Genomic DNA, 26170 nt, shown 5'->3' on the forward strand with positions numbered 1-26170 from the left:
GAAACATGCTTTTGCAGAACCAATTGAAATGTTTTTAGGGCAGCACTTCATAATCCAACTTCCTTCCTTCCTTCCTTCTCCTGAAATACCTCAGAAATGTTGGCAAGTTTGGGTAATTTTGTCATTTATTTTTATAAATAATTAGCGGGTTCAAATTTTCAACTTTTATCTTTTATCTCCTGTCTATCAACATATTAAAACCGGGAAAGCATCTGTGTCATTTTAGATTTTTGCGTTGGCTATTCAAAAATAGCATATAAACAAGCGTGTGCCGCGCTGCGAGCTTGTACATCTGCTATTTTTTGAACATTTTTGAACATTTTTGAAAAATTGTGAGAACTACTGATTTCGAAGGCATTTGTAGAATGAGTGTGTCGCCTCAGGTCTTAATGGGACAAATCTCTATCTCTCTCTCTACCTCTCCTTCTCTCTCAATAGATGGCTTCACCCACTGGAGTTTGACGGGCAGCACTGTGACGGATGAGGACACATTCATGGGCTTCAGCGATGGCCTCTCCCAGTCAGGTATACTATACGTGCTTATCATTTCATTCACAACACATAATGCCACCGATGATTGGGACAATCAGATCCATCTGGTCACCAGCAAGTTATGGAAAGTAACTAAGTACTTTCCAAATGTTTTTTTTAATATTTTTTGAATAAACCTGTGAAATTCTGCATTATCAGTACTTTATATTTTCATGCCAATACATCTGTACTTTTTACTTAAGAAAATGTGTTGAATACAGGACTTTTACTTGTAACAGAGCATTTCTATATTGTGGTATTGATACTTCTTGGGAATACTTCTTCCGCCGCCGGTCTCCTCTAGTGGTGTCAGCCGAAGTGGAGATGACGGCCTACGGCCTCCTGACCTACACCCTGCTGGGAGATGTGGCCTCTGCCCTGCCCGTGGTCAAATGGCTGTCCCAGCAGAGGAACGCCCTGGGAGGCTTCTCCTCCACACAGGTAACAATAAAAGCCAAATAAGGGGCTTGAGAGTCTAAGCCAGGAGTCACAGTGAAGTCTAAGTGCACATGTAATTCCGAAGAGTATAAATGGAACCAAATGGATCCGGAGTTAAATGAGCACCAAGGATTTTACTGTGGGAGGTCTTGATCGATTCACACTGTCACACTGTCAGTCCAAGTCAGTAAAACACTTAATAATTCCCCAAGAGTGTGACATAAAATGACTCATATCTTGTCAACGTAACACGTCAGCATCACAAAATGTATGATAATTGTAATTTCTTCACACTACAGGGGTGGTTACAGTTAGATTTCACATTTTCAGCATGTAGTTGACTCTCTTATCCAGAGGTGATTTAATACCTTATAGGATTTGAGTGTCTTGCTCGAGGGCACTTCGGAAAGGCCCTGAAAAGTACTGCCAAGTTGATCTTTCCTTGCTCCCATTCCAGGACACGTGCGTGGCTCTGCAGTCTCTGTCAGAGTACGCCATCCTCTCCTACGTGGGAGGAGTGAACCTCACCATCTCTCTGGCCTCCACCAACCTGGACTTCCAGGAGACGTTTGACCTGAACAAGGACAACCAGAAGATCCTGCAGAGCGCCAAGGTACAGGCCAGTGTGTTAGAGCAGTGGTTCTCAAACGTTTTCATGTCATTTGGCCGCGGACCCCCATCTGAAAATGTTTTGTGCCAGGGACCCCAGAAGAGAAGATTTGTGTTTCAAGATTTTTTCTAAAATAGTAGATTATAGCAAACTAGACCATACCCGGTCGGCGCAGCGCATCCGTGGGGGGATATGCGCACATGATCTGGCAACCCGGGAGGCAGTTCGTCCCATAGCTGGGCAGCCCCGTAACCATGGCGACAGTGTTTGACACAAAAACGCTAATAAGAAGCTGAGATTTGATGAAATTGAAAAACGGGCTTCACAGTTAAGTTCAGATGGTAATGGTCAATGGCTGTGTGCAAAATCAGAGCAATTGGTCCAGCCACTGAGGAGAACCGGGTAGCTTCACCTACTCACTCACTCACCTACTCACCACTACAGACAGAGGTTACTAGAATTATAGTAGGATAGCACTTTGTACCGCACTGCAAGCTTGTACATCTGCTACCCCCTTGAACCCCCCCAAGGACCCCTGGGGGTCCCCTGACCCCACTTTGAGAACCACCGTGCTAGAGCAGTGGTTCCCAATGGGTCACAACTTCGTAAGTAAATGTACTCCCTCAAGACAGTTTTATCTCAAATTAGTTTTTCAAATAATTATTTTTTTCAGGAAATGAATACATATTGTTTCAAAAATAGTGAAAATAGTAGATCTACAAGCTCACAAAGCGACACATTGAAATCATGCTTAAGTGGTTAATTCATACGTATTTTTTGTAAGTTTGGGACCTGGGAAGACACGAAAAGTTTTGGGCAACAATAATGTAAATTTATTGTATTTAGTAATTAGTGTTTTTCTTTTTCCTTCACACATAATCTTTTAAGGCGTTTATGAGTCTTATTAACCTAGGACAACAGAGACGTGCAGAGAGATTTGGAGAGGCAGGGGCTGGAATTTCAAAAGGGCACATGCACGGACAAATGCACGCGCGCGAAGCGCGCGCGAAATTTTGCGGATATTCGTCGGATTCGGGTACTTTTTTACCCGTTTTTTGTTACTTTATTTCGGTTTTAGGGTTAGGGGTAGGGTTAGGTTAGGGTTATAGATATATAATAAAAAAAAATAAAAAAAAAACTTTTTTTAATAATGTTTTTTGGTGGCTTTGGATAAAACATTGGTGGCTATAGCCACCGAAGCCCCCGCCTAACGACGCCACTTATTCTTCTGTATAATGAGTACTTTTACTTAAGTAAAGAAATTGAGTACTTTTCCCACCACTGCTGCTGTGCTGACACAGAGAGAGAGAGAGCGAGAGAGAGAGAGAGAGAGAGGTAGAGAGAGATATATATGGGCTCCTGCTTGACAAGTAATTTCAAATTAACAGCTATATATATATTTTTTTTGTCCATACATACCTAATCTGTCTCAAACAATTGGTCCGTGTTCTGCGTGCATTCACTGCGTTCAGTTGTGCACTCATTTAGGTTTTGATTGTGTATAATAGACTTCGTTTGCCGGGCGGTATCGCGCACCCAAAAAATAGCCGATCTACAAGCTCACAATGCCTGGCGTTGCGACGCGTTGTGAGCTTGTAAATCAACTATAATTCTGCGCGAGCACTGCATGGCACGGGGCTCAATTAAGTAAGCTTTACTGCAGGTGCGAGGCCAACGGGCGCGCGCAGGGGTTTCTACAGTTTACAGTCAGAGGAGACAAGGGCACTTTTTACCGACAGACAAAAGGGCAGGGGCTCAAGCCCCCTTTGATGTCTATGTGTGCACGTGCATGTAGGACAACAATGAGGCTTTCAACTGTATTTGCATGCTGTTGCATTTTTATGAATGTGATTGGCCATGTTGGTGGAATGGATTGCAGTGCCTTTGAAATAGAACAAACATGTCAACAAATGCCAGGATTGCCAACACTTATGGTGACATTTCACTTGAGAGAAACCCTCTCCATTGTGAGACATGAACTGTTTCTCTGACAAGGACAGTGAACCGTCTTGCCCTTTTCCTTCATTGCGAGAGTAAAGGCTGAGAGAGTAAACAGAGTAGGTGAGACACATGAGTAAATGTTCTAGCCGGTAAGCTTTGATCCCAGGCCAGCAGGGTTACTCGCAGGCCCAGAGGAAGGGATCTTAACCACACCACCATTTCTGGGCACGAGACCATGCCCTCTTGATTGCGTTTGACTGAAACACTTATTAGTAAGCCTGTACACCAGAGCAACGTGCTGGCATTGAACATTAATCTCTCTGTCTCCGAAACTGGCGGTGCGTGTAACAGCCGGGACGTGTTCGCATTGCCAAACCAAACCAAACTGAACTGGGCTGGACTTCCCAAAAGGACCATTGACTCAATAAAGAACTGTTGACTTAATAACTGCGCGGGTCTGTTTGCCCATTCATTATAAACCTGACAGGGTGAACACAAATGACCTTGGCCAGTGTAATGTTGCTGCAGATTAACCATGCTGTGTGGAGTCGGTCCGCATGCTTCAGGTGAGAGTGTAATAAGCTGTTCCCCCTCTGGCGGGCCTGTTCCTCCACTGTGATTAGTGGTGTCAGCTTAATTGGGGGCAATTAAGACCTGCTGGTTAGTAGCCAGGGAGCCACTGGTGGTAGTGCAGCGGGCCACAACATTCACTCACTTGATAAATGACTTGTTCACCTCTCCACCCCTCCTCCGCCTGTCTTCTGTTCTCCGTTTTATTACTCTTTTATAATCTCCTCTCACTCTCTCTTCAGATACCCACCATCCCCACAGGCCTTTTTGTCAGCGCTAAAGGAGAAGGCTGCTGTCTCATGCAGGTATAGTAGCTGTGTTCACACACACACACACGCACACACACACACACACACACACACACACACACACACACACACACACACACACACACACACACACACACACACACACACACACACACACACACACACACACACACACACACACACACACACATACATACATTCCATGCCTAATACAGTACTGTAACATGGGGAGTTGTAATGCTGCGCTTGCGTCATTGGCTCACACTGAGAATCTGCCGGCAGGGGGGGAGCCAGTTAGCGTTCCCATGCTCCAGCACCTAATGCCCAAATTCCTGCCTGTAAATTGGAATGATCTGGTAGAGCTTAGCCAATTGTTACGGAAGGGGATGATCATTCCTGTCGGTTCCCCTGGATAGCATGCTGTTTACTTCCTTCCTACTTTGTCACTAACAAACAAAAGGCCCTTTCATAGACAACTGCAAGGACTTCTCTTCTTCTTCTCTCTTCCCTTTCTCTTCCCTTTCTCTTCTCTTCTCTTCTCTTCTCTTCTCTTCTCTTCTCTTCTCTTCTCTTCTCTTCTCTTCTCTTCTCTTCTCTTCTCTTCTCTTCTCTTCTCTTCTCTTCTCTTCTCTGTATTAAAATGTCTGCCTCCCTGTATGAGAAATAGAGTATGACTTGTGAAGCAAGAGTGTAAAAGTGTAATCTCTTCTCTATTTTCAGAGATTGTTAACTTTAGTTTCGAGCAGTTGTCTTGCACAGTGACTCATGAAAGACATTATATATATCATCTTTGGAAATTAGCAAAAGCAAGAAGTGAATGTGATGTCTAGGAGTTCATCTGTGTGAAATCTGAACAGAACCAGTGTCTGTGATGGGACTTGATTTGACAAGGACACAGCCACCCGAGAAATTGATACTGTGCTGAACGTTGTCCTTCTTCAAACAGGATACCCACACACACTCTCATGTAGAGCTCTTCTTCTTTAGACTCCTCTCTCTACTTTCCCTCTCTCCTCTATTTCTCTCTCTCTCCGTCCACACCCCTCTCTGCTCTGACAGCCCCTCAGGCTTGCAGCACCTGGCTTCTAATGAAATACAAGAGCGGCACCATCAAAGAAACTTGTGTGCGAGTGTGCATGTGTATCTGTAAGTAGTCTGAATGTGTGTTTGTGGTTGAGTGTGCATGAATGCGTGCATTTGTGTTCGTACGTGTGTGTGTGTGTGTGTGTGTGTGTGTGTGTGTGTGTGTGTGTGTGTGTGTGTGTGTGTGTGTGTGTGTGTGTGTGTGTGTGTGTGTGTGTGTGTGTGTGGGGTTGTGTGTGTGAGGTGAGTTTCATCACAGGCTGCAGGATTCCTATTCAATTGAGCTAATCACAATTATTTTGCGTAATCATTAGAATAATTTCCATTCATCTGTATAAAAACAGCTGGATGAAATGAACAGAATGTCATATTTACATAATTATCTCTATGCCATTGTCCATGCTCTTTTAACTACTTTGACCCTGGCGACCATATGTTGGGCATAATAGAGCAAAACACTTTTTTTAAAGCACTGTGGCACAGTTGTTAGTTTGTAGATTGGCTACTAGTATAGTACAAAATGGACGACTTCATCCATTTTCAACCGTATAATTAGTCCTCATTAATGCTCATTATAATACAATGGTACATTTTTGTTTACTTTGTCTGTGTCTCAGATAGCCTGGTAAACCCCCCCCCTTCCGGAAATCTCATTTGCATTTGATTTCAGGAATTGCTTATTGGAATTTTGCTTATTGGTACTGGTCATTGTCAGTCAATTCTGTATATTTCAGTGATACAGTATGCTTTGCTTGGCTGTTATTTATGTAATATCTCCCCTGTGCAATGCCTAAAAGGCAAACAAAAATGTTTATTCATTATGTTCCAACGTTCAAATGAAATCATTCATTGTAATTGTTTGTATGACAGTTCATCATCAACTAGAATGTAATGATCGTGACAGCCCTAGAACTGTTGCCCTAAGACTGAAATAATTCAACTCAATGTATGTCTTCTGCCCAGTGAATATGATTCATAGCTCATTACTGTCTGATCTCTCTGGATCTTTGCTTCTGGTGTCAGTTACAACATCTCTGGTTCTGGTGTCAATTAAAACCGATCTGGTTCTGGTGTCAGTTAAAACATCTCTTATCTTTCCCTGCTGTCCCAAAGAATGTTTTCAGTTCTTTGCTTCTCTTGCTAACTTACACTAATGTCTCCCTTGTGACTGTACAAATAATATTACACATTTGGTTTCCAATGCGTGAAGGTATTTTAAGTCCCACTTTTATCAATAGTTGCTGGCTAGCAACCTATTGTTTTTAATTCTTCCATTTATTTGTGGTCACATTCCAAAAGGGACAACGATACACAGAATCCAAATAAAGACAGAAACGTCAACACATCAACAGAGTTCTCAGTGATATAAATCACTCCTAGCGCCTCACGCTAATCTGGGTCTGTAACCCAATCAATCCTCCCTGTCTATAAAATGTACTGAACACAATCTCTTGGCCCCGGAATAGGGACGCTAGAGTTCAAGTGGTTCAAATAGTGGTGTCTCTCTCTTTTTTTTTTACAGATCGACGTATCCTACAACGTCCCAGACCCGGTGGTCAAGCCGGCCTTCCAGCTGAAGGTGGACCTGAAGGAGCCTGCTCAGGAGAGACACCCCCAGCCTCCCCTATCCCCAGCCCGACACCCGGCCTCCCGGCCTCGGAGTCGTGCCGACAACCGCTCCGAACTGAACCGTAAGCGGCGGGCGCCCACGGACGACGAGGACCCGGCAGCCCACCAGGACAGCATGGACTTCCGCATCTCGCTAGAGGCCTGTGCCAGGTAGGATAGTGAACACCCTGTTGTGTAAGCTTGTGGTCTCAAAAACTGACGATGGTCTTATGACCGAAACGTTTGTCCTCACCCTCCCCTCCCTCTACTCATCACAAGCACCACACGTGTCCGCCTTGTCTTCCTCTAGGTGGCTGCACTCAGGTTCGTCCAACATGGCTGTCTTGGAGGTTCCCATGTTGTCTGGTTTCCGAGCCGACATCGAAAGCCTAGAGAGGGTAAGGTGTTGCCAAAATCAACTCAAAATCAGCTCGCTCTCTCTCTTGTGCGCTCTCTCTCTCTGTGTATCACAAATTCACAAATGGACACAAGGCCTTATCATTAAAACCCTATACTTAGTTGAACGGCATACCACAGGGGTCTATGCTCCTTATGTCACAAGGATGGACCTCATCAGGAACGTGAACCTCTACTGGGACCTATCGCAGATCACAGACCAGGTCAGAGAGAGAAGGATGAGGCTGGCTGGGTACTGCATCCTGGCAAAAATAGCTGTCCTACAAGCTCACAACGCACTCACTGCGTTGCAAGCTTTTAGGACAGCTATTTAGGGACACAAGTTTTCATGTCCACTTAAACCCTATATACTTAATTGACCGGGGTCCCCCAGGGGTCTATGCTTGGCCAACTTATTTTTCTTTCGAGTCTACAGGAAAACTCTATATACAAGCTCACAGCCTGTATATCATGTAGATGTGGTATTTTTTGCCGAATATTCGCCTGTTTTCGACGATTGTTTGCTTATTATGCCCAGAATATGGAGGCTAGGGGTTCCTGTGGTACTTGCACTTCTTTGCACAAGTTCAAAATCAGAATGACAGTCAAGCTGAGCGGCAGATGGTAGTCAAAAAGACAGACAGACAGAGAGACAGATGGGGCCCACATCTGGAGAGCATTTGAAGAGAGACAGTCTGACATGGAATTCATCAGACCCCCTCCTGCTTCACTCCTCTCCCAACCTCGCTTCCATGTGCACACGCTCACACAGCATGCGTCTCGTAATGCATTTTGTTTTCTATACAATGGGTCGGGACCCATTTTTATGGTGCGAGTAACTATCCCTTTTTTAACGTTTGCCTACAATTTCTTTAAATCATTATTTCAAAAGATTTTCTAATTAAATTCAAACATAAATTATTTTTTTATTTTTTTGATCACGCAATGCAATTTTTCCATTGAATCACTTTATGAGTACATCTGCTATTTTCACTATTTTTAAAATAGGGCTGAATTAATTATGAAAGGTGTGGGAACCACTGCCATAATGCACACATGCACGCAGTTGGGATATCACCCCCCCCCCCTCCCCCCCGGTGCAACAGAGAGGTGTTGAGCTGTAAATATTTGTCCCAAGCAGGAAGGATTGAAGTGTTTACCTGAAATTCTCTTCATTGTGTGGGACTGAATGTCCAAAACATTTCCTCTTTGCTGAGTACATTACTTCCCTTCAGATGGGGTCAGACTGTGTGTGTGTGTGTGTGTGTGTGTGTGTGTGTGTGTGTGTGTGTGTGTGTGTGTGTGTGTGTGTGTGTGTGTGTGTGTGTGTGTGTGTGTGTGTGTGTGTGTGTGTGTGTGTGTGTGTGCGTGCGTGCGTGCGTGCGTGCGTGTGCCTGTGTGTGTGTGCAAGCGCGCGTACGTGCATGCAGTGTTCATGAACTTTTAAAATATTAACTTTTAATATTCATGAATGTTCCGCACCACATCACCAGAGTTACTGTGACACAGTCTGAGTGCAAGTATTTGTGTGTGTGTACAGTACGTGTGTGCGTTTGTGCGTTTGTGAGTGTCTACCTGCACTTGTGCTGTCAGAGTCATGTGGATGCTCATTATGTGTGTGTGTGTGTGTGTGTGTGTGTGTGTGCGTGTGGGGGGGGGGGGGGGGGGGATCATTTTTATGGGCACCTTCAAGTTTATTAGAAGGGGGGCCATGCAGCCCCAGCTCTGGCCCTGTGGGCTTATGATGTCCCTGGGTCAGGGGCCACGGGCCTCCCTGGTCCTATAACACTACCACCAAGCCTGAACCCGCTAGGGGGTCACAGACAGGGGCCGCCACAACAAGTCCACCCTGTAAGGCAGTGCTTCTCAAAGGGGATTCTGGGGACCCCCAGGGGTCCTTGAAGGGATTCCATAGGGGTCTCCAGCAAAATGTGTTAATAGCATAAAAAAATCAGTTTATCCACTTTAACCCATAATATCTACAAGATAGAAGATTGGAATGCGACACGTTGTGGGCTTGTAGATTTGCTATCTTGAAAGAAATGTGAAAGATTTGGGACATCTTAAAAACAATCATGTATGGGGGTCCCTGGCACAAAATATTTTCAGAGGGGGGTCCGTGGCCAAATACATATCAATTTGAGTGTGCTTGACATGAAAAGGTTTGAGGACGACTGCTGTAAGGTACAGTGGGGGCTGTCTGTCAGAAAAGAAGAGAATAGAAGAGAAGAGAAATGGAAGGTTATTGTGGTGGATTTGGCATTTCGGCAGTACTGAGATGGATGGATGGATGGATGGATGGACCAACAGTGGGGGTTGTCATCAGAAGCTCATTACTGCAGTTATAGGACTTTAGCTGAAGGCACCTCCCAAAATATTGGAAAAAATATTGTGTGTGTGTGTCTGGGCTGACCTGAGTGCTAGTGGCTAACAAGCTCAGTTTACACAGCCACCCCTGCTAGCCTCCCCGCCTGTTTTACTGTTGCCTGCCTCACTGCCACTAGCATTCCTCAATTTATGGTGGCAGGCCTGACTGCCACAGTCATCATGTCTAGTTGTTCTCATGGATGCTGCTAGGTCCCACTGACTCACTGACTGACTGACTGACTGACTCACTCACTCACTCACTCACTCACTCACTCACTCACTCACTCACTCACTCACTCACTCACTCACTCACTCAACCACTTAAACCCTCTAGTCCCAGTGAAACAGACTTAAGTTACAATTGTACTTGCACTGCTTTTTTCTTTCTACGCCAATTCTCTTTGGCAAAAATAGCCGATCTACAAGCTCAAAATGCATGTAGAATGGCTATTTTTGGCTAATATTCCCCACAGAATATGGATGCTGGGGTTGAAGTGGTACACCCTATTCAAAGACTTTCAAAAGTAGTGTCACATCGCAAAGTGTTGCCCATAATGACATGCGAAGAAATTGGGACACCAGGTTGAAAGTGGTTAATGACCGTGAATGTTTCAGTTGCTGCGTATGCAAATTGGCCTTTATGTAAAGAAATTGTATAACGCGCATATGTTTTGCACGTGTGTGTGTGTGTGTGTGTGTCTTGGTGGCGCCAGCTCAAACTGCGCAGCTCATAAACCCCTGTTGTCCAAAGGTCTGCCACCTTCTACAAAATGAGAATTCCCCCTGTGGGGAGAATTAACACTTCTCGCCCTCCATAAACGGATGCGCATGCACACATACACACACACACACACACGTATATTGTGTGTGTGCGCGTGTGTGTATTCATGTATGTATGTATATATGTATATATAATTATTTTTTTTTTATTTATAAACTGTATATATACACATTTAAAATATATTTATATTATAATATAGTATTTATATAAACACGCACGCACGCACGCACGCACGCACGCACGCACGCACGCACGCACGCACGCACGCACGCACGCACGCACGCACGCACACACACACACACACACACACACACACACACACACACACACACACACACACACACACACACCATGCACTCCTACATGTGGTAAAGGGTTTCCTTCTTTTATTTATCTACGGTAGCACGCTCTCAGAGCCCCTTCCAGAGCTTCTCATGATTTTATATGATTATGGTTCATTCAGAATGTCTTTGTCCAATAGAAGTCAGCAGGCAAACATGGACTTTGTAATGAGAGATGATTAGGAGAAAGCAGGCCCAGATGTTGCTGCAGCACATACTGTATAAGTCTGATTAACAAAATCTAAACAGAAGTAGAAAGACTTTGCAATGCTTCATATGGAAATAGTTTGAACAGTAAACTCTTGACATGACTTACTAAATAACACTGAAACAACCCCAGACACAGTCACACAACTGTGTGTGCTTGAACTACTACACTACCTACAGTACACTTTTAAAGGTGGCATTAAATCATGGCTACTTGAGAGGGTAGCAGTGTGAGCATGCATCCCAGTAGGCCAAGGAAGAATCTCCATCCAATTAAGAATCTCCATCCAATTGTTTTTGAATCGGCCAGTTATAGCGCCACCGTGAGTCTGATTTTTGCAAACACGTTTTTTGTTACTACTCCTACAGATTTTGTCCAAGCCACACAAATCGGTATACATTACCTCTGTAGTCATGTGATCAACATGTATCTGTCACATTTCTCATATTCCATTCCAATTGGCTATGATTGGCTTCCAATGTTTGTGGAGGTGGCCGTTTTGCACAAAGTGACACATCATGAATGCAGCGTCCTATTGCTGGGAAACTTTGCAACTCCTACATTTTGTATTCTGTGTTAGTTATGTATGTCAGTATCTGTCGATTCATGTAAGGGGATCACGGTGGAAATAAGTCTATAACTTTGCTTTGTTTTTTTTAATCCTCGATTGTCTTTTTAACCTTCTTTGAGTGTTGGTTAAATAGGAAGGAAATAAATAAATCTAATCAAATACCAACTACAACATTTATTAAAACCAGGAAAGCATCTGTGTCATTTTATACTTTTATATTTCATACTTTATACTTCGTGCCGCACTATGAGCTTCTAGATCTGCTATTTTTGAAAAACTGTGACAATTTGTGCAAATCTTTTAATACATATATTTGAAGCAAAGTTTTAACTCAAATCTTTGCCTCTGGGGGTCCCTGGAACAAAATATTTTGAGATGAGGGGGGTCGGCGGCGGCAATTATGGGGATCCTCGACATGAAAAAGTTTGACAACCACTGATATAGCAACATACGTTTTTCCAGAAAACTGTTAGGATTTAGAAGACATTTTTGTAATCGGCATCAGATCTTAATGGGTTAAGCCAACTCTGGTGCTGAGCAGTAGGCAGCATGTTTTCTACAAGAAGAAGGCTCTCATGGTTATAGTAGTGGTTTGGTTTTTATGTGTGCTGGACCCTGCTGACCTCTGTCTTCTCCAACAGCTGCTGATGGACAAGAGAGTGGGTTTGAAGAGATACGAGCTGGATGGGAGGAAAGTTGTGTTCTACTTTGATGAGGTCAGTTTAACCCCCATATTACTTTCTTTTCATTCTCTAATCGAAACCATCAATTACGCAATGCACCATCATGTCGTCATCAGCATAACATTTGCCCTGCCTCTCCCATATTGGGCAAGTCAGAATGAACGTCAGGCATTTGTTTACATTGCTGCTGGTTACCAGAAAAGGACAAACAGGCACTTAAAAAGCCCAGAAAGATGATTCATTTAGTTTTAAAAGATCACTTTGTTTCCCATCTTCCCATTGCTTGGGTTAACGTTAACTTATTTATTTCTGTTATATCGTCACTGTCGGGCAGAAATCTCTTTTTATGTTTAGTTTTTTTTGTAAATTATTGCCCTGCTTCATCATTCAAGAGTGTTGCACAAAAGTAGTGAAAATAGCAGATCTACAAGCTCACAACGCATCGCAATGTGACGCTTTGTGAGCTTGTAGATCGGCTATTTTCACCATTTTAAAATATATTTTTAAAATAATAAAAAAGGAATGGTTTTCGCCCAACAGAAAATATATTTTATGCTTGTGTCCTCAGATCCCAAACGCCCAGAAAGATGATTTATTTTACTTTTTTCATCTGCACATGAATTGCTTGGGTTAACGTTAACAGTCCTTATTTATTCCTGTTTATATTTTCATATGTGTGTGTCCTCAGATCCCCAGCCAGTGTATGACGTGTGTGGCCTTCCAGGCAGTGAGGGAATACATAGTGGGCAAGACAGCGCCTGTTCCGGTCAAGGTCTATGACTACTATGAACCAGGTGTGCCTCTGATGAATATTTTTAGCACCGCTCTTTAACGAGTCACAGAGCAGGAGAACCCTGTAACTCACTCTGATTTATGAACTTGGCCCCTTTCTGAGGAAATTGGAATTTTCCGAGTTTTCAAGTCTTTTCGGTTATCGTGTGTGTGTGTGTGTGTGTGTGTGTGTGTGTGTGTGTGTGTGTGTGTGTGTGTGTGTGTGTGTGTGTGTGTGTGTGTGTGTGTGTGTGTGTGTGGGGCTATGCCCCTTTCTGAGGAAATTGGTATTTTCAGAATTTAAGTTATGGTGGTACTGTATTGTTGGTTGGTGTGTGTATGTGTGTGTGTGTGTGTGTGTGTGTGTGTGTGTGTGTGTGTGTGTGTGTGTGTGTGTGTCTTTTGGGGGGGGGGGGGGGGGGGGCCCAAACTAGTGAAAATAGCCGATCTACAAGCTCACAATCGGTGATTTTCTCAACGTTTGCCTCTTTCTTACATAATATTTGACAATTTGGCCAATTTGGTATTACAAAGGTCTTGAAAGTCATTAAATTGTAACTTTAGAAATGTAAGGATACCATAATACTGTATGTTTTTTTTTTTTTACTATTGAGTGAGAAAACAATGTTGTAATCATCTGGGGACCCCCCCCCAAAATAATTTGGGGACCCCCCTTGGGGCTCCCGAGCACCAGTTTGGGAACCACTGCCCTAATCTCTACATGCTGGTGTCATTTAGCATTCGAGGCCACCCGCTTCTACAACGTCAGTGAGAGCAGTCCACTAGCCAGGGAGCTGTGTGACGGGCCGACCTGCAACGAGGTGGAGAGCTCCACCAACCAGTGGATAGGTGAGATTTACTGTGCACCTCACCAGTGTTGATTTCGTCGACTAAAACTATGACGAAAAATGTTCGTCGACTACCTTTTCTCACTGCCGAAAACTAAATAAAAACTAAGCTATGATGACTAAAACTAAGACTAAATATATTGACAATTTCGTCAACAAATAAAAACGAGTCGACTATAGTCGACTATATATAGTCGACTATATATAGATTATAGTCGACTATTTAGTCGACTATAATCTTATGATATTTTGTCGACTGAAACTAGACAAAAACTAAAGCATTTCAGAAAAATATGACTAAAACTAAATGGAATTTTATTCAAAAGACTATGACTAACACTAAATCAAAATTTGCTGTAAAAATAAACACTTGTACCTTTTATCAATGTCTTTGACCCTTTACTCTCCCACCGAATCATTTGACCAATTTAAACCCATTAAGACCTGAGGCCGATTCTACAAAATGTCTTCTAAATGTTTCATGTCAAGGACCCCCAACATTATATGTATTTGGCCACGGACCCCCCCCCATCTCAAAATAGTTTGTTCCAGGGACCCCCCAGAAGTAAATATTTGAGTAAAAAAATGTTTTCAAAGATTTGCACACATTTTTCACGATTTTTTAAAAATAGCAGATCTACAAGCTCATAGCGCGGCACTCTGTACCACTCTATGAGCTTGTATGTCTGCTATTTTTGAATAGTCGAAGTATAAATTTAATTGAATGGGTTAAACCCAACCAGCGGTGGGAAATAACTATGTAATGTACTAGAGGGTCGGGGCGCTGCGCGCCCCTCCCTTGGGTCTCGTTGGGCGGTTATATAAAGCCATAATAGGAGATGTTCCCAATGGAGCTATGCCCAAATATGGAGTGTGTTGTCTGACCTCACTTGGGTCTCGTTGGGCGGTGGTCGGCGATGACGCTAAGGAACAACATGGCCGACTGTAATGTTGTGAGTTTGTGTTGGCCGCAATTAATTATGCTGCGAGGGGGCAGATGTGTGCTGAGCAGTATGAAGTGGCCTACAGACTGCGCGTAGTAATTCTGCACGTTGTGGCGTGTCTTGTTAGTGACATTGATATGTTGTTTTTGTGTTTAGTCCCACACAGTGGCAGTTTTTTTTGGGGGGTTTTGGGTTTAGAAATGTATATATATAGATAGATAGGGGTGAGTTTCATCCTGGCATTTTCCAAGGCACCACGGCAGAACTGCCAGTCAAAGCAAAGACTGGCCAGTCACAGCGCGTCCTCGCCGGACATGCTTGCAGAGGCTCTTGGGTAATGAGGTCAAAGACGTTGGCTGCCATGTTATTTGTGTCCAAACTACATAGTGCTGCTTTAAGTACAATTTAAGTATGTCCTTATTCAATCATGTATACAAATATTGCACTTTTAACTCCACTAGGAATAGGATCATTTAAACACTTAAATTATAAGTTACTGTGTAGATTTAGATTATTATAAAACATACATCAACCAATTAAGGCCTATTTTATACTTTGGCTTTTAAAAAATTGCCAAACTACAAGCTCATAACGTGTTATTCTTTCAGTACTTCTTTCACCTCTGCACGCAACCTGCACTTGTGGCAAATTATCATTTTATTATTCTCACTTCTTCTCCAGGTTTTGTACAGGGTAACCATTGTAACAATGTGTTTGGCTGCCTGGAGGAGGAACAGTTTGAGCGCTGCACCTGCTACAGGGACTGTGGCTATGACGGGGAACCGGTTTGTGGGTCGGACGGACAGCTGTACCAGAACCAGTGTCAGATGGAGGTGTTTGCCTGTCGGAATGGGACGCGCATTGAGCAGGTCCCCCTGTCCCAGTGTCCCCAGAGTAAGTTATCTGTTTGTGTGTGTGTGTGTGTGTGTGTGTGTGTGTGTGTGTGTGTGTGTGTGTGTGTGAGAGAGAGAGATACATGGACTATCTCAAGTTACAAACTGTATACATTTCATCTTATACAACAGGTCGGCCATAACTCATAGACTGGCATGTCTGCATGTGTGGGTATGTGCACGTGTGCATATGATGTATGTATTTGTGTGCATCTGTGCATGGATGTGAGATGTGGAAACAGCTGTTCAGGTGTTGTGCTGATTACTGGATGAGTTTTGGGAAAATATATACTCCCTCCCTTTCTCTCTCACACACACACACACACACACACACACACACACACACACACACACACACACACACACACACACACACACACACACACACACACACACACACACACACACACACACACACACACACACACACACACACTCTCTCTCTCTCTCTCTCTCTCTCTCTCTCTCTCTCTCTCTCTCTCTCTCTCTCTCTCTCTCTCTCTCTCTCTCTCTCTCTCTCTCTCTCTCTCTCTCTCTCTCTCTCTCTCTCTCTCTCTCTCTCTCTCTCTCTCTCTCTCCCTCACTCCCTTTCCCCTGCTCCACTCTGCTATATTACAGGGCACTCCAAATGACAGAGTGCTTTTGTCCAGCCCTTTGAAAACCCTGTTACATTCCTTTCCGACGCATAGCCCAACAACAAAAGGAGCCTTCATGTTGCAAAGCAGATTGGGGGAAAAGGCACAGACAAAACTTTGGTGGGAAAAGGCCCCAAGTTTGTGCCAAGTGGGTTCATGGATGTATCAAAATGAATATCTATGTATTCACACCTCCCTGCACTTTTTGTATGGTTGTTGGGTTGTGTGCATGTCCACATTTCCAGTGGTGGAAGAAGTACTCACGTTTTTTACTTAAGTAAAAGTATTAATACCACAAGGTAGAAATACTCTGGTACAAGTCAGGTATTCAAAATTTACTTGAGTAAAAGTACAAAAGTGTTGGCGTGAAAATGTACTTAAAAGTACCAAAAATATCTTGTTGTTCGGCTATTTTCAAATAGCCGAATTAGCCTATATAATGTGCTGAAGTGGTTAATGTATGTTTTGTAATAATAATACAATTCGACAAAGTAACTAGTAATTAGTAGTGGAGTAAAAGTACAATATTTGCCTTTCAGATGTAGTTGAGTAGAAGTAAAATCTTCTGTCCAAGTTTTGGCACCTTACTGTACTATGCAGATTTACATAATAACCATTGTTATGTAAGCACTGGAAGGTTGCTTACTACTGGGTATGAAAAGGTTGTTCAAATAGCACATACAGTAGCAAAACAGAAACTCATTTGTATTTGTTGCTGTCGGGCAGAAACCTCCAAATATAACTTTTTGTGTTTTTTTTATAAATGAATGCCCTACTTGATCATACTACAGCGTCACTGAGCTTCACTGTTATCTCTATACCCATAATGCATAGACAGTAAAGGAATTCTGGACCAATTGACAGACCATATCGGATGAGATCATGTCTAATAATAAAAATGTCCTTAGATTGGGGTCCCAGACATAGATAAAAATCGTTATCAAATGGGAGTCCCTGAAATAAAAGGGTTGAGAATTACCGGTGTATACTGTATATACATACATACCATATGCTCTGCATTCGTCAATAAGTGTCACTAATTGTGTGTGTGTGTGTGTGTGTGTGTGTGTGTGTGTGTGTGTGTGTGTGTGTGTGTGTGTGTGTGTGTGTGTGTGTGTTTATCTTAGTGGAGCCCACGGTAGGGTACAGGGAGCCAGCAGCTGTCCAGATAGCTGACCAGTCACCGGAGCCCGTACACACAGGTATATCTCCATCTCACAGCATGAGCATGTACACAAGACGCACACTCTGAGTTCTTCATCTCTCAGACCCATTTTAAACCACTAGAGCCCTTGTCTCCCCATCCATCTCACACCTCACACAACCCCATATTCTCAACACACACCCCATGCATCTCCGACTTTCCAGGAGTAGCATTTTATTTACATGCAATTCTTTCTTTACCCAACTTGCATTACCCTAGCATGTTGCAAATAGATAAGGGACAGAGAGGCATGTATTGTTTGGATGCTGTGGCTTTGATTCACCTTACTGTTGATTCTCAAGCGCATCAGTCTTAGATATACTGTATATATACCTTTACATGTAAATGTAGATGTTATGTTAATGAGACTATTGATGTGTGCAAATGGGCAGTGGAGGGTGGTAGGATTCTATCCATATTGCTGACTGTAGTTTTGGTTTAAATCAAATGCAAAGAGCTGTAAATTATAAACACATTGCACCGCAGTCAAGTGGTTCTGTCCGGTCAAGCGCTTTTCATGGAGAATGGATCCTCTGGGGTACATTTTGGCACTCACAAGCATTAAAACAACTGTTTTGCATTTTGAGAAGACCTTAAATGTACGCAGGGGGTGTGTGACTGTAGCACATAGTATGGAAAAGTGTCCTCTCCGCCCCCTCACTCTCCTCTCATCACTATCATCACACTGCCTGTGCTGTCGGGACATGCCCCTGTCTATTACAAAGAGAGAGAGAGAGTGTAATGAGATAAAGGTGAAAAGAGAGAAAAGGGAACAGGCAGACCATAATCGCCGTGAGCAGTAGCAACGTGTGACGTTGATTTATTTGCACAGGAAATGACATAGCAGTAGTTATAGCCTGTATAAATGACATAGCAGTAGTTATAGTCTGTATAAATGACATAGCAGTAGTTATAGTCTGTATAAATGACACAGCAGTAGTTATAGTCTGTATAAATGACATAGCAGTAGTTAAAGCCTGTATAAATGACACAGCAGTAGTTATAGCCTGTATAAATGACACAGCAAAGTAGTTTTAGCCTGTATAAATGACATACTGTAGCAGTAGTTATAGCCTGTATAAATGACACAGCAGTGACACAGCAGTAGTTATAGCCTGTATAAATGACACAGCAGTAGTTTTAACCTGTATAAATGACATAGCAGTAGTTATAGCCTGTATAAATGACACAGCAGTAGTTTTAACCTGTATAAATGACATAGCAGTAGTTATAGTCTGTATAAATGACACAGCAGTAGTTATAGCCTGTATAAATGACACAGCAGTAGTGTTAGCCTGTATAAATGACACAGCAGTAGTTTTAGCCTGTATAAATGACATAGCAGTAGTTGTAGCCTGAGTTTTTTGCTGCTTTTGAATTTGAATCCTGAAAAATTACAGTTTTGGACATATGAGGTTTCCTTCCGACAGAGACGATATATTGCGGTGACTTTCTGTGTTTGTGATCCTTATTTGCAAACTATTGAGTCTTCCTTAGAGTACGATGACTAGGCGTCCCAGTTTGTCCGGGATTGGCTTCAACTGGGTGTCCTAGTCCTGACAAATATCTCTAAAACATGAACCCATTCAGACCGGGGAAGCCTGTATGTTGTTGTACCTTTAAAAGCGGGAAAGCATCTGTGTTAGTGATGAGCGGGCTGACCCGTAACCCGCGGGTCCCGTGGGTCAACCCGCGGCGCGGGTGGTCGAGTCAGGATTTCAGAGGCAATTATGCGGGCTGCGGGTGAGCAGGTCAGCCGCTCTCACACGAAAAAAAAAAAAATATATATATTTTGAACAACATGCTTGTTTATTTAGCCCATGACAATGTTGTGCTACTGTAGACATTTAAAGCGACTTTGGGTACTTAAAAGAGCGCTATATAATATATATATATATTCCCACCGCGGGTCGCGGGGCGGGTTGAGCCATAGATTTATATATGGGTTCGCGGGGCAGGTTGGGTTCCGTGCCGGGGCGGGGTGGGCGGGTCATGAAAAAACCCGACCCGCACATCACTAATCTGTGTCATTTTATATGTTACTATGTAGGCTAGATATTTTTGAATAAAAAATGTAAGTTTTTTTATTTATTTTTTTATTTTTATTTAGAAGGCGTTTTTAAAATTGGCCTCAGGTCTAAATGGGTTAAGTTGTTCTCTTTTTCAACATTAACAAATTGTCCCGGTTTTCACCACAATTAAAATAATAGTGCTTGTTTTCAGACAAGACATTTATCATATATAAATAAATTGCACCCCATCCTGATGAAAACGCCTATGGTGTGCATACATATGTGCGCAACTGCGCATGCATGAGTGTGTGCATGCATGCATGATTATATGCGTGGTCATCCTACCTTGCAAGACACTGAAGAATCATATTGAGAAGTAAGGGGAGGAACATTCAAAAGAAATGGTGAGAGGAAGAGCATGAGAGAAGGTAGGAAAGTAAAATAGAGAAGAGGAAAGAGGAACCAACAAAGCCAAAGAAAGAGAGAGAGAGAGAACATTAAAACATTTAGCTGAATGCATTGTATTGAAACATACTACATAAAAAAAGAAATTCTGAACTTTTCAGAAATTTTCAAAAAATAGTGAAAATAGCTGATCTACAAGCTCACAACGTGGCGTGAGCTTTGGGATCTGCTATTTTCACTATTATTTGAAATAGGGCTGAAGTGGTTAATTCATAATGCATTCATAAGTTTGGCTGCCAATAGTCCCCTCCTAGAAGGGTCAAAGTTACAATATTTCTATTCGAAATGTAGCTTCATGAAAAAGCAAAAAAAAAACAAAAAAAAACACACATTTATTTCGGTAACATTTTTTGGAATGTTGTTGTTTTTTTGTTTTTAGTTACTGTCCATCACTGGCGGTGGGTTTGAACTAGGTTTTGGGACAACCAAAAAACAACATTCCAAAATGTTTACTTAGGTACACATTTTTGGAATGTTGTTGTTCTTTTGTTTTTAGTTACTGTCCATCACTGGCGGTAGGTTTGAGCAGGTTGCAGAGTGATCCTCTGGGATACAGGATAGGTGGGCACCAAGGAAGAGTGGGCACCTTGGGGCTAACCCCAAGGTGCCCACTCTTCCTTGGTGCCCACCTATCCTGTTACCATCCTCTGTACATTTTGATACCAATTCCTTTGTACTTTTACTGAAGTAAATGTTGAATACAGGACTTACTGGTGACTAGAGTTATTTCTACTTTGTGGTATTGATACCTTTTCCTTAAGTGAAAAAATGTGAGTACTTCTTCCATCACTGGTTTGCGGTGCGCCTGTCCCGTTGAGATAAACATGAGGATATGTTTCACACATATCTCTGGACTCCTCTGTTGCTCTGCCATGGGCTCTGATCAGATGGCATGTGCAGATAGGCGGCCGGAGAATTCCAGGCAGGATGTTTGGCTGTGTGTGCAGCGGGTATAGGATGTGACTCTGTTACATTTGCGTCAGTGTGGTGGAAGAAGTACCGAGATGTTTTACTTAAGTAAAAGTATCAATTCCACAGTGTAGAAACACTCTGTTACAAGTTAAAACTCCGGTATTCGAAATGTACTTACGAAAGTATTGGCATCAAAACTTACGTAAAGTGCAAAAAGTATAAGTAGTCATTGCGCAGAATGTCCCATTTCAAAATATACAAATCTTTTGAAAATAAAAAAATTGCAGAAGTACAAAATCTACAAAGTAACTAGTAACTCAAGATTTCAAATAATTGCAGTGGAGTAAAAAGTATAATATTTGCATCTGAGATGTAGTGGCGTAGAAGTAAAAGTATTGAAAATTGGAAATACTCAAGTATGTACAAGAGTACATGTACTTAGTTACTTTACACTACTGCATTTTGTTAAAAATAGCAACTACAACAAAAAAGTGCCGATCTACACTCTAGATCGGCTGTTTTAGCATACTTTTGTGTGACACTGTATTATGACAAAGTGTGCGTGTGTGTGTGTGTGTGCGTGCGTGTGCGTGCGTGCGTGTGTGCGTACTTGTGTGCCTAACTAATGTAACTAATGTTTGCATATATCTGCGTTCGTCAATTCAGGTGTCATAGCATCTCTGAATGAATCAACATGTGCCTACTGCACGTGTGTTGGTGTTCAAACATCTGCATAATGTGTGTGTGTGTGTGTGTGTGTGTGTGTGTGTGTGTGTGTGTGTGTGTGTGTGTGTGTGTGTGTGTGTGTGTGTGTGTGTGTGTGTGTGTGTGTGTGTGTGTGTGTGTGTGTGTGTGTGCGCGTGTGCGTGTGTGTCTGTGCGTGTGTGTGTGTGTGTGTGTGTGTGTGTGTGTGTGTGTGTGTGTGTGTGTGTGTGTGTGTGAGATGTGGGATGGCCTGCGCTAACTTGTTCCCAGCCCTGCAGCAACCGATAACTTCGGCATACAGAGCTGCTCTCAGTCAAAGGTCTCCTCAGAACAAAGGCTGAGGCTTCACACTTGCCACAGGAATGCTATTAAAGTGGTGCTGTGCACGCACGCACGAGCGTGCGTGCGCACACACAAACACACACACACACACACACACACACACACACACACACACACACACACACACACACACACACACACACACACACACACACACACACACACACACACACACACACACCCCTACATTAAATATGATAACCCTAGGGTGATTACATGGAATAAGTACTGTAAAAACACTGTCATTGTAAACCATTACAATGTGCCCGCCAAGTGCATTGGAAGTGTAATAGGTGAGTGTGTACCAATGGTGTTAAGTAACTAAGTACATTTACTAAAGTACTGTACTTAAGTGCAATTTTGAGGTATTTTTTACTTTACTGGGGTGTTTCTAATTTTCCGTACTTTTTCTTCTACTCCACTACATCTCAGAGGCAAATATTATACTTTTACAATTATTTGAAAACTTTAGTTACTAGCTACTTTGTAGATTTTGATTATGCCCTATATACATTTTGGCCATTTAAAAATAGCCGATCTACAAGCTCACAATGAGCTTGTAGATCTGCTATTTTTAAAAACATTTTTTAAAACATTTTATGCATTTGAAAACTGGGACCTTCTGCATAATGAGTACTTTCTACTTTTGGTGCTTTTAAGTACAGTTTAATACCAATACTTTTGTACCTTTTTTTTTTTTACTTAAGTAAAGAATGTGAGTACTTTTTCCACCACTTGTGTGTACTGTGTGCCAAATAACTGACAGCAGTAGAGTCTACATGCTGGGGCTGTATTAGAATGAGCTGCACTGTGCAGGCATGTCTGTCATATCAGTGAATTGGTGTCCAATCAGTCTCAATCAAAATGTTTGACGATTATATTTTCTTGATCCAACTAGTAAGGGGGGAAAGCAGGTTTTATGCAATGGTGGAAAAGGTACTCACATTTTTTGTACTTAAGTAAAAGTATCAATACTGCAATGTGGAAATACTCTGTTACATAAGTAAAAGTCTGGATTAAAAAATGTACTTGAGTAAAAGTACAAAAGTGTTTGCATAGAACGTACTCATTGTGCAGAATGTCCCATTTCACAAGTTTTCAAATGTATTGACATCTTTTGAAAATTGCAGATCTACAAGCTCACAATGCGTCGCATCACGACGCATCGTGAACTTGTAGATCGGCTATTTTCAAATGACCGAATTGCTGAAGTGAGTAATGTATGTTTTGTAATAATAATCCAAATCTACAAAGTAACTAGTAACTAGTAGAGTAGAAGTAAAAGTACTGAAAATTGGATAATGCTCCAGTAAAGTAAAAAAAAAAACTAAAAATTGTACAAGTACAGTACTTAGTGTACTGTAAATGGACTTAGTTACTGTACGCCACTGGTTTCATGTGACAGTGTTAAAACAAGGTTTAATAGTTGTTCATGCACAAGGAGAATTAAGGAATGTCTGGAATACAGTAGCTGAAACAACTGAGGGTGAAAGAACATGCTTCTTCATGTGGCAGAGGCAGATTCTAACCATTGAGTGCAGTGACCCCTGCTGGCCACCAATTAACATAATTATTCTATTTCACCTAATTGAAAATTGTTTACAGCTTAACCTGGGAAAGAGCAGGAAGGTACACAAGCCACCATGATAGACAATGCTGCCGCATAGATACAAAGATTTATAGCATTTCCTTTGAGTACCTCAGCGTAGTTCATATGATTTGAATTTAACGTTAATCCAAAGTATCTTTTAACCCATTAAAACCGGGAAAGCATCTGTCATTTTAGATTTGAGCTGATAGCTATACATACTGTATATGAGTGTGTGTGTGTGTGTGTGTGTGTGTGTGTGTGTGTGTGTGTGTGTGTGTGTGTTTGTGTGTGTGTGTGTGTGTGTGTGTGTGTGTGTGTGTGTCACAAGTAGCAGATATACACGCTCATAGCGTGTCACGTCATGCCGCGCTACGAGCTTGTAGATCTGATACTTTTGAAAAAGCGTGAGAATTTGTGCAAATCTTTGAATATATAGTTTTTAAGCATTTTTAACTCGAGTCTTTGCTTCTGGGGGTCCCCGGAACAAAATATTTTTAGATGGGGGTCCGCTGCCAAATACATATCATTTTGGGGGTTCTTGACGTGAAAAGGTTTGAGCACCACTGATAACAGCAACTTACGTTTTTCAGAAAACTGTTTCGATTTAGAAGACATTTGTAGAATCGGACTCTTAATGGGTCTTAATGGGTTAAGTGACAAATGACACATCATCCAATAGGGGCCTTTAAGCTATCCTGGAACTACCATCAGATCTGGTTTTACCTGCCTTTCAAATCATTCGATTTCCCTTCTATTTCCGAGCCTTCCACGGAATCCACGCCCATTGGTGGAAAGTAACTAAGTACATTTTGAAGTATTTGTACTTTACTTACCAATTACCAATACTTTTACTTCTACTCCACTACATCTCAGAGGCAAATATTGTACTTTTACTCCACTACAATTATTTGACAACTTTAGTTGCTAGTTACTTTGTGGATTTGGATTATTATTACAACACATACATTACCCACTTCAGCCCTATATGAGCCATTCTACCGAATTGGTTCAAATTCAGAGTTGGAAATTGTGTGAAATTTAAATTCTATTTTGGAAAAACTTTGACCATATTCACGTTGCACCAGATCTAAGGGACACATATTTAGTAAAAGTACAGTCAATTATCATATTGTATTTTCATAATCTTTTGGAATATCTTTCCTCTCCCAAAATGTGTCACTACCGAAACATGTAGAATTACCTTAGAATAAAGATACTTATATGAATGTATTCATTTATTTTTTCATCCTCCCCTGTACAGACTATTTCTAAAAATTAATGTAGGTGGTTCCTACAATTAAATACATTAAAATGAATATTTTAACAGATTTTTTAATATTGAATTCTTAAGATTTATCAAAATGAAATGCTACATTTCTTTGTAAAATGTATAAAGTTGATTATATTGATTTCAGAATTAATGATAGTTGAAATTACACATACACCTAACCAATCATTATCATAAAATATTGGTTGATAACTCACTATCTTTGATTTTTGACAAAATAACTGGTGTTTCGGTTGTGACTGCACTATTTCGGTAGTGACTGTATTGTTACGGTAGTGACCATAGTATTTTGTTTACAAGGCTGTGCCATAGTCACTTATCTCTTTTTGCTAAACATTCATTGTTGACATAACACATACACCTAACCAATCATTATCATAAAATATTGGTTGATAACTCACTATCTTTGATTTTTGACAACATAACTGGTGTTTCGGTAGTGACTGTATTGTTACGGTAGTGACCATAGTATTTTGTTTATAAGGCGGTGCCATAGTCACTTAACTCTTTTAGCTAAATATTCACTCATAACAATGTTATGAGTGAATATGTTTGCTTTATGTTAGAAATATAATGAAAAATGATCAATAAAATATAGTAATTCATTATTGAAGCAATAACAATAGGTCTCATCTTCCATATACATTTATTTGGAAGGACAAACAATATTTGCAATTAATATTGAAATTAAGTATTTTGTAACTGAAACACTTACAAAACATTTACAAGTCACTTGAGCATGCATCAATATTTTCACAGATTTGGCTTTTCGAACAATGCTTTAGACACTGCTGGGCTTCTTTGGACATGCCTCAGGTGGATGGATTAAGATGATGACCGTGTCCATGGTGCACAGTACCATATATTGTCCTCCATTCGCAGCTGTAAAAGAAGCGTGGATAGTACAAATAAGTTGATGAATGCTCAGTGTACCTTTGTTAGTGGGCAGCTCGTTTCGAAGGATTGCGCTTATTCTGCATATCTGTTCCTCTTCCACGTAGATGAGCTTGACTTTAAGAGGTAGGAGTGTGTTATAAAGGGCTTTAGCTGTGGGCTTGTCGGACTCGTACCCCTAGCTACTTGTGATTCTGCAGATAACTTCATGGTGGCTCCAACTCCATAAGCAGGCCCTTTTCTGTGACCAGCTTCCAGGTACCTAACTC

At 41.7% G+C, this 26170-nt stretch overlaps 1 protein-coding gene across 1 annotated transcript in view; it reads left to right on the forward strand.

The window, feature by feature from the left end:
* cpamd8 (C3 and PZP like alpha-2-macroglobulin domain containing 8) overlaps positions 1-26170 on the forward strand; it is an 82469-nt gene that overhangs the window by 51926 nt on the left and 4373 nt on the right. The window contains exons 33-43 of the mRNA XM_084066999.1: positions 439-525; positions 836-972; positions 1427-1582; positions 4333-4395; positions 6965-7221; positions 7361-7448; positions 12356-12430; positions 13086-13191; positions 13907-14017; positions 15642-15854; positions 17616-17690. Coding sequence (XP_083923125.1) covers positions 439-525; positions 836-972; positions 1427-1582; positions 4333-4395; positions 6965-7221; positions 7361-7448; positions 12356-12430; positions 13086-13191; positions 13907-14017; positions 15642-15854; positions 17616-17690 — 1368 coding nt within the window. The remainder of the gene's footprint in view (positions 1-438; positions 526-835; positions 973-1426; positions 1583-4332; positions 4396-6964; positions 7222-7360; positions 7449-12355; positions 12431-13085; positions 13192-13906; positions 14018-15641; positions 15855-17615; positions 17691-26170) is intronic.

Source organism: Gymnoscopelus microlampas (assembly GCF_963454915.1).
Source record: "Gymnoscopelus microlampas genome assembly, chromosome: 9".
In the NCBI taxonomy this organism is placed as follows: Eukaryota; Metazoa; Chordata; class Actinopteri; order Myctophiformes; family Myctophidae; genus Gymnoscopelus; species Gymnoscopelus microlampas.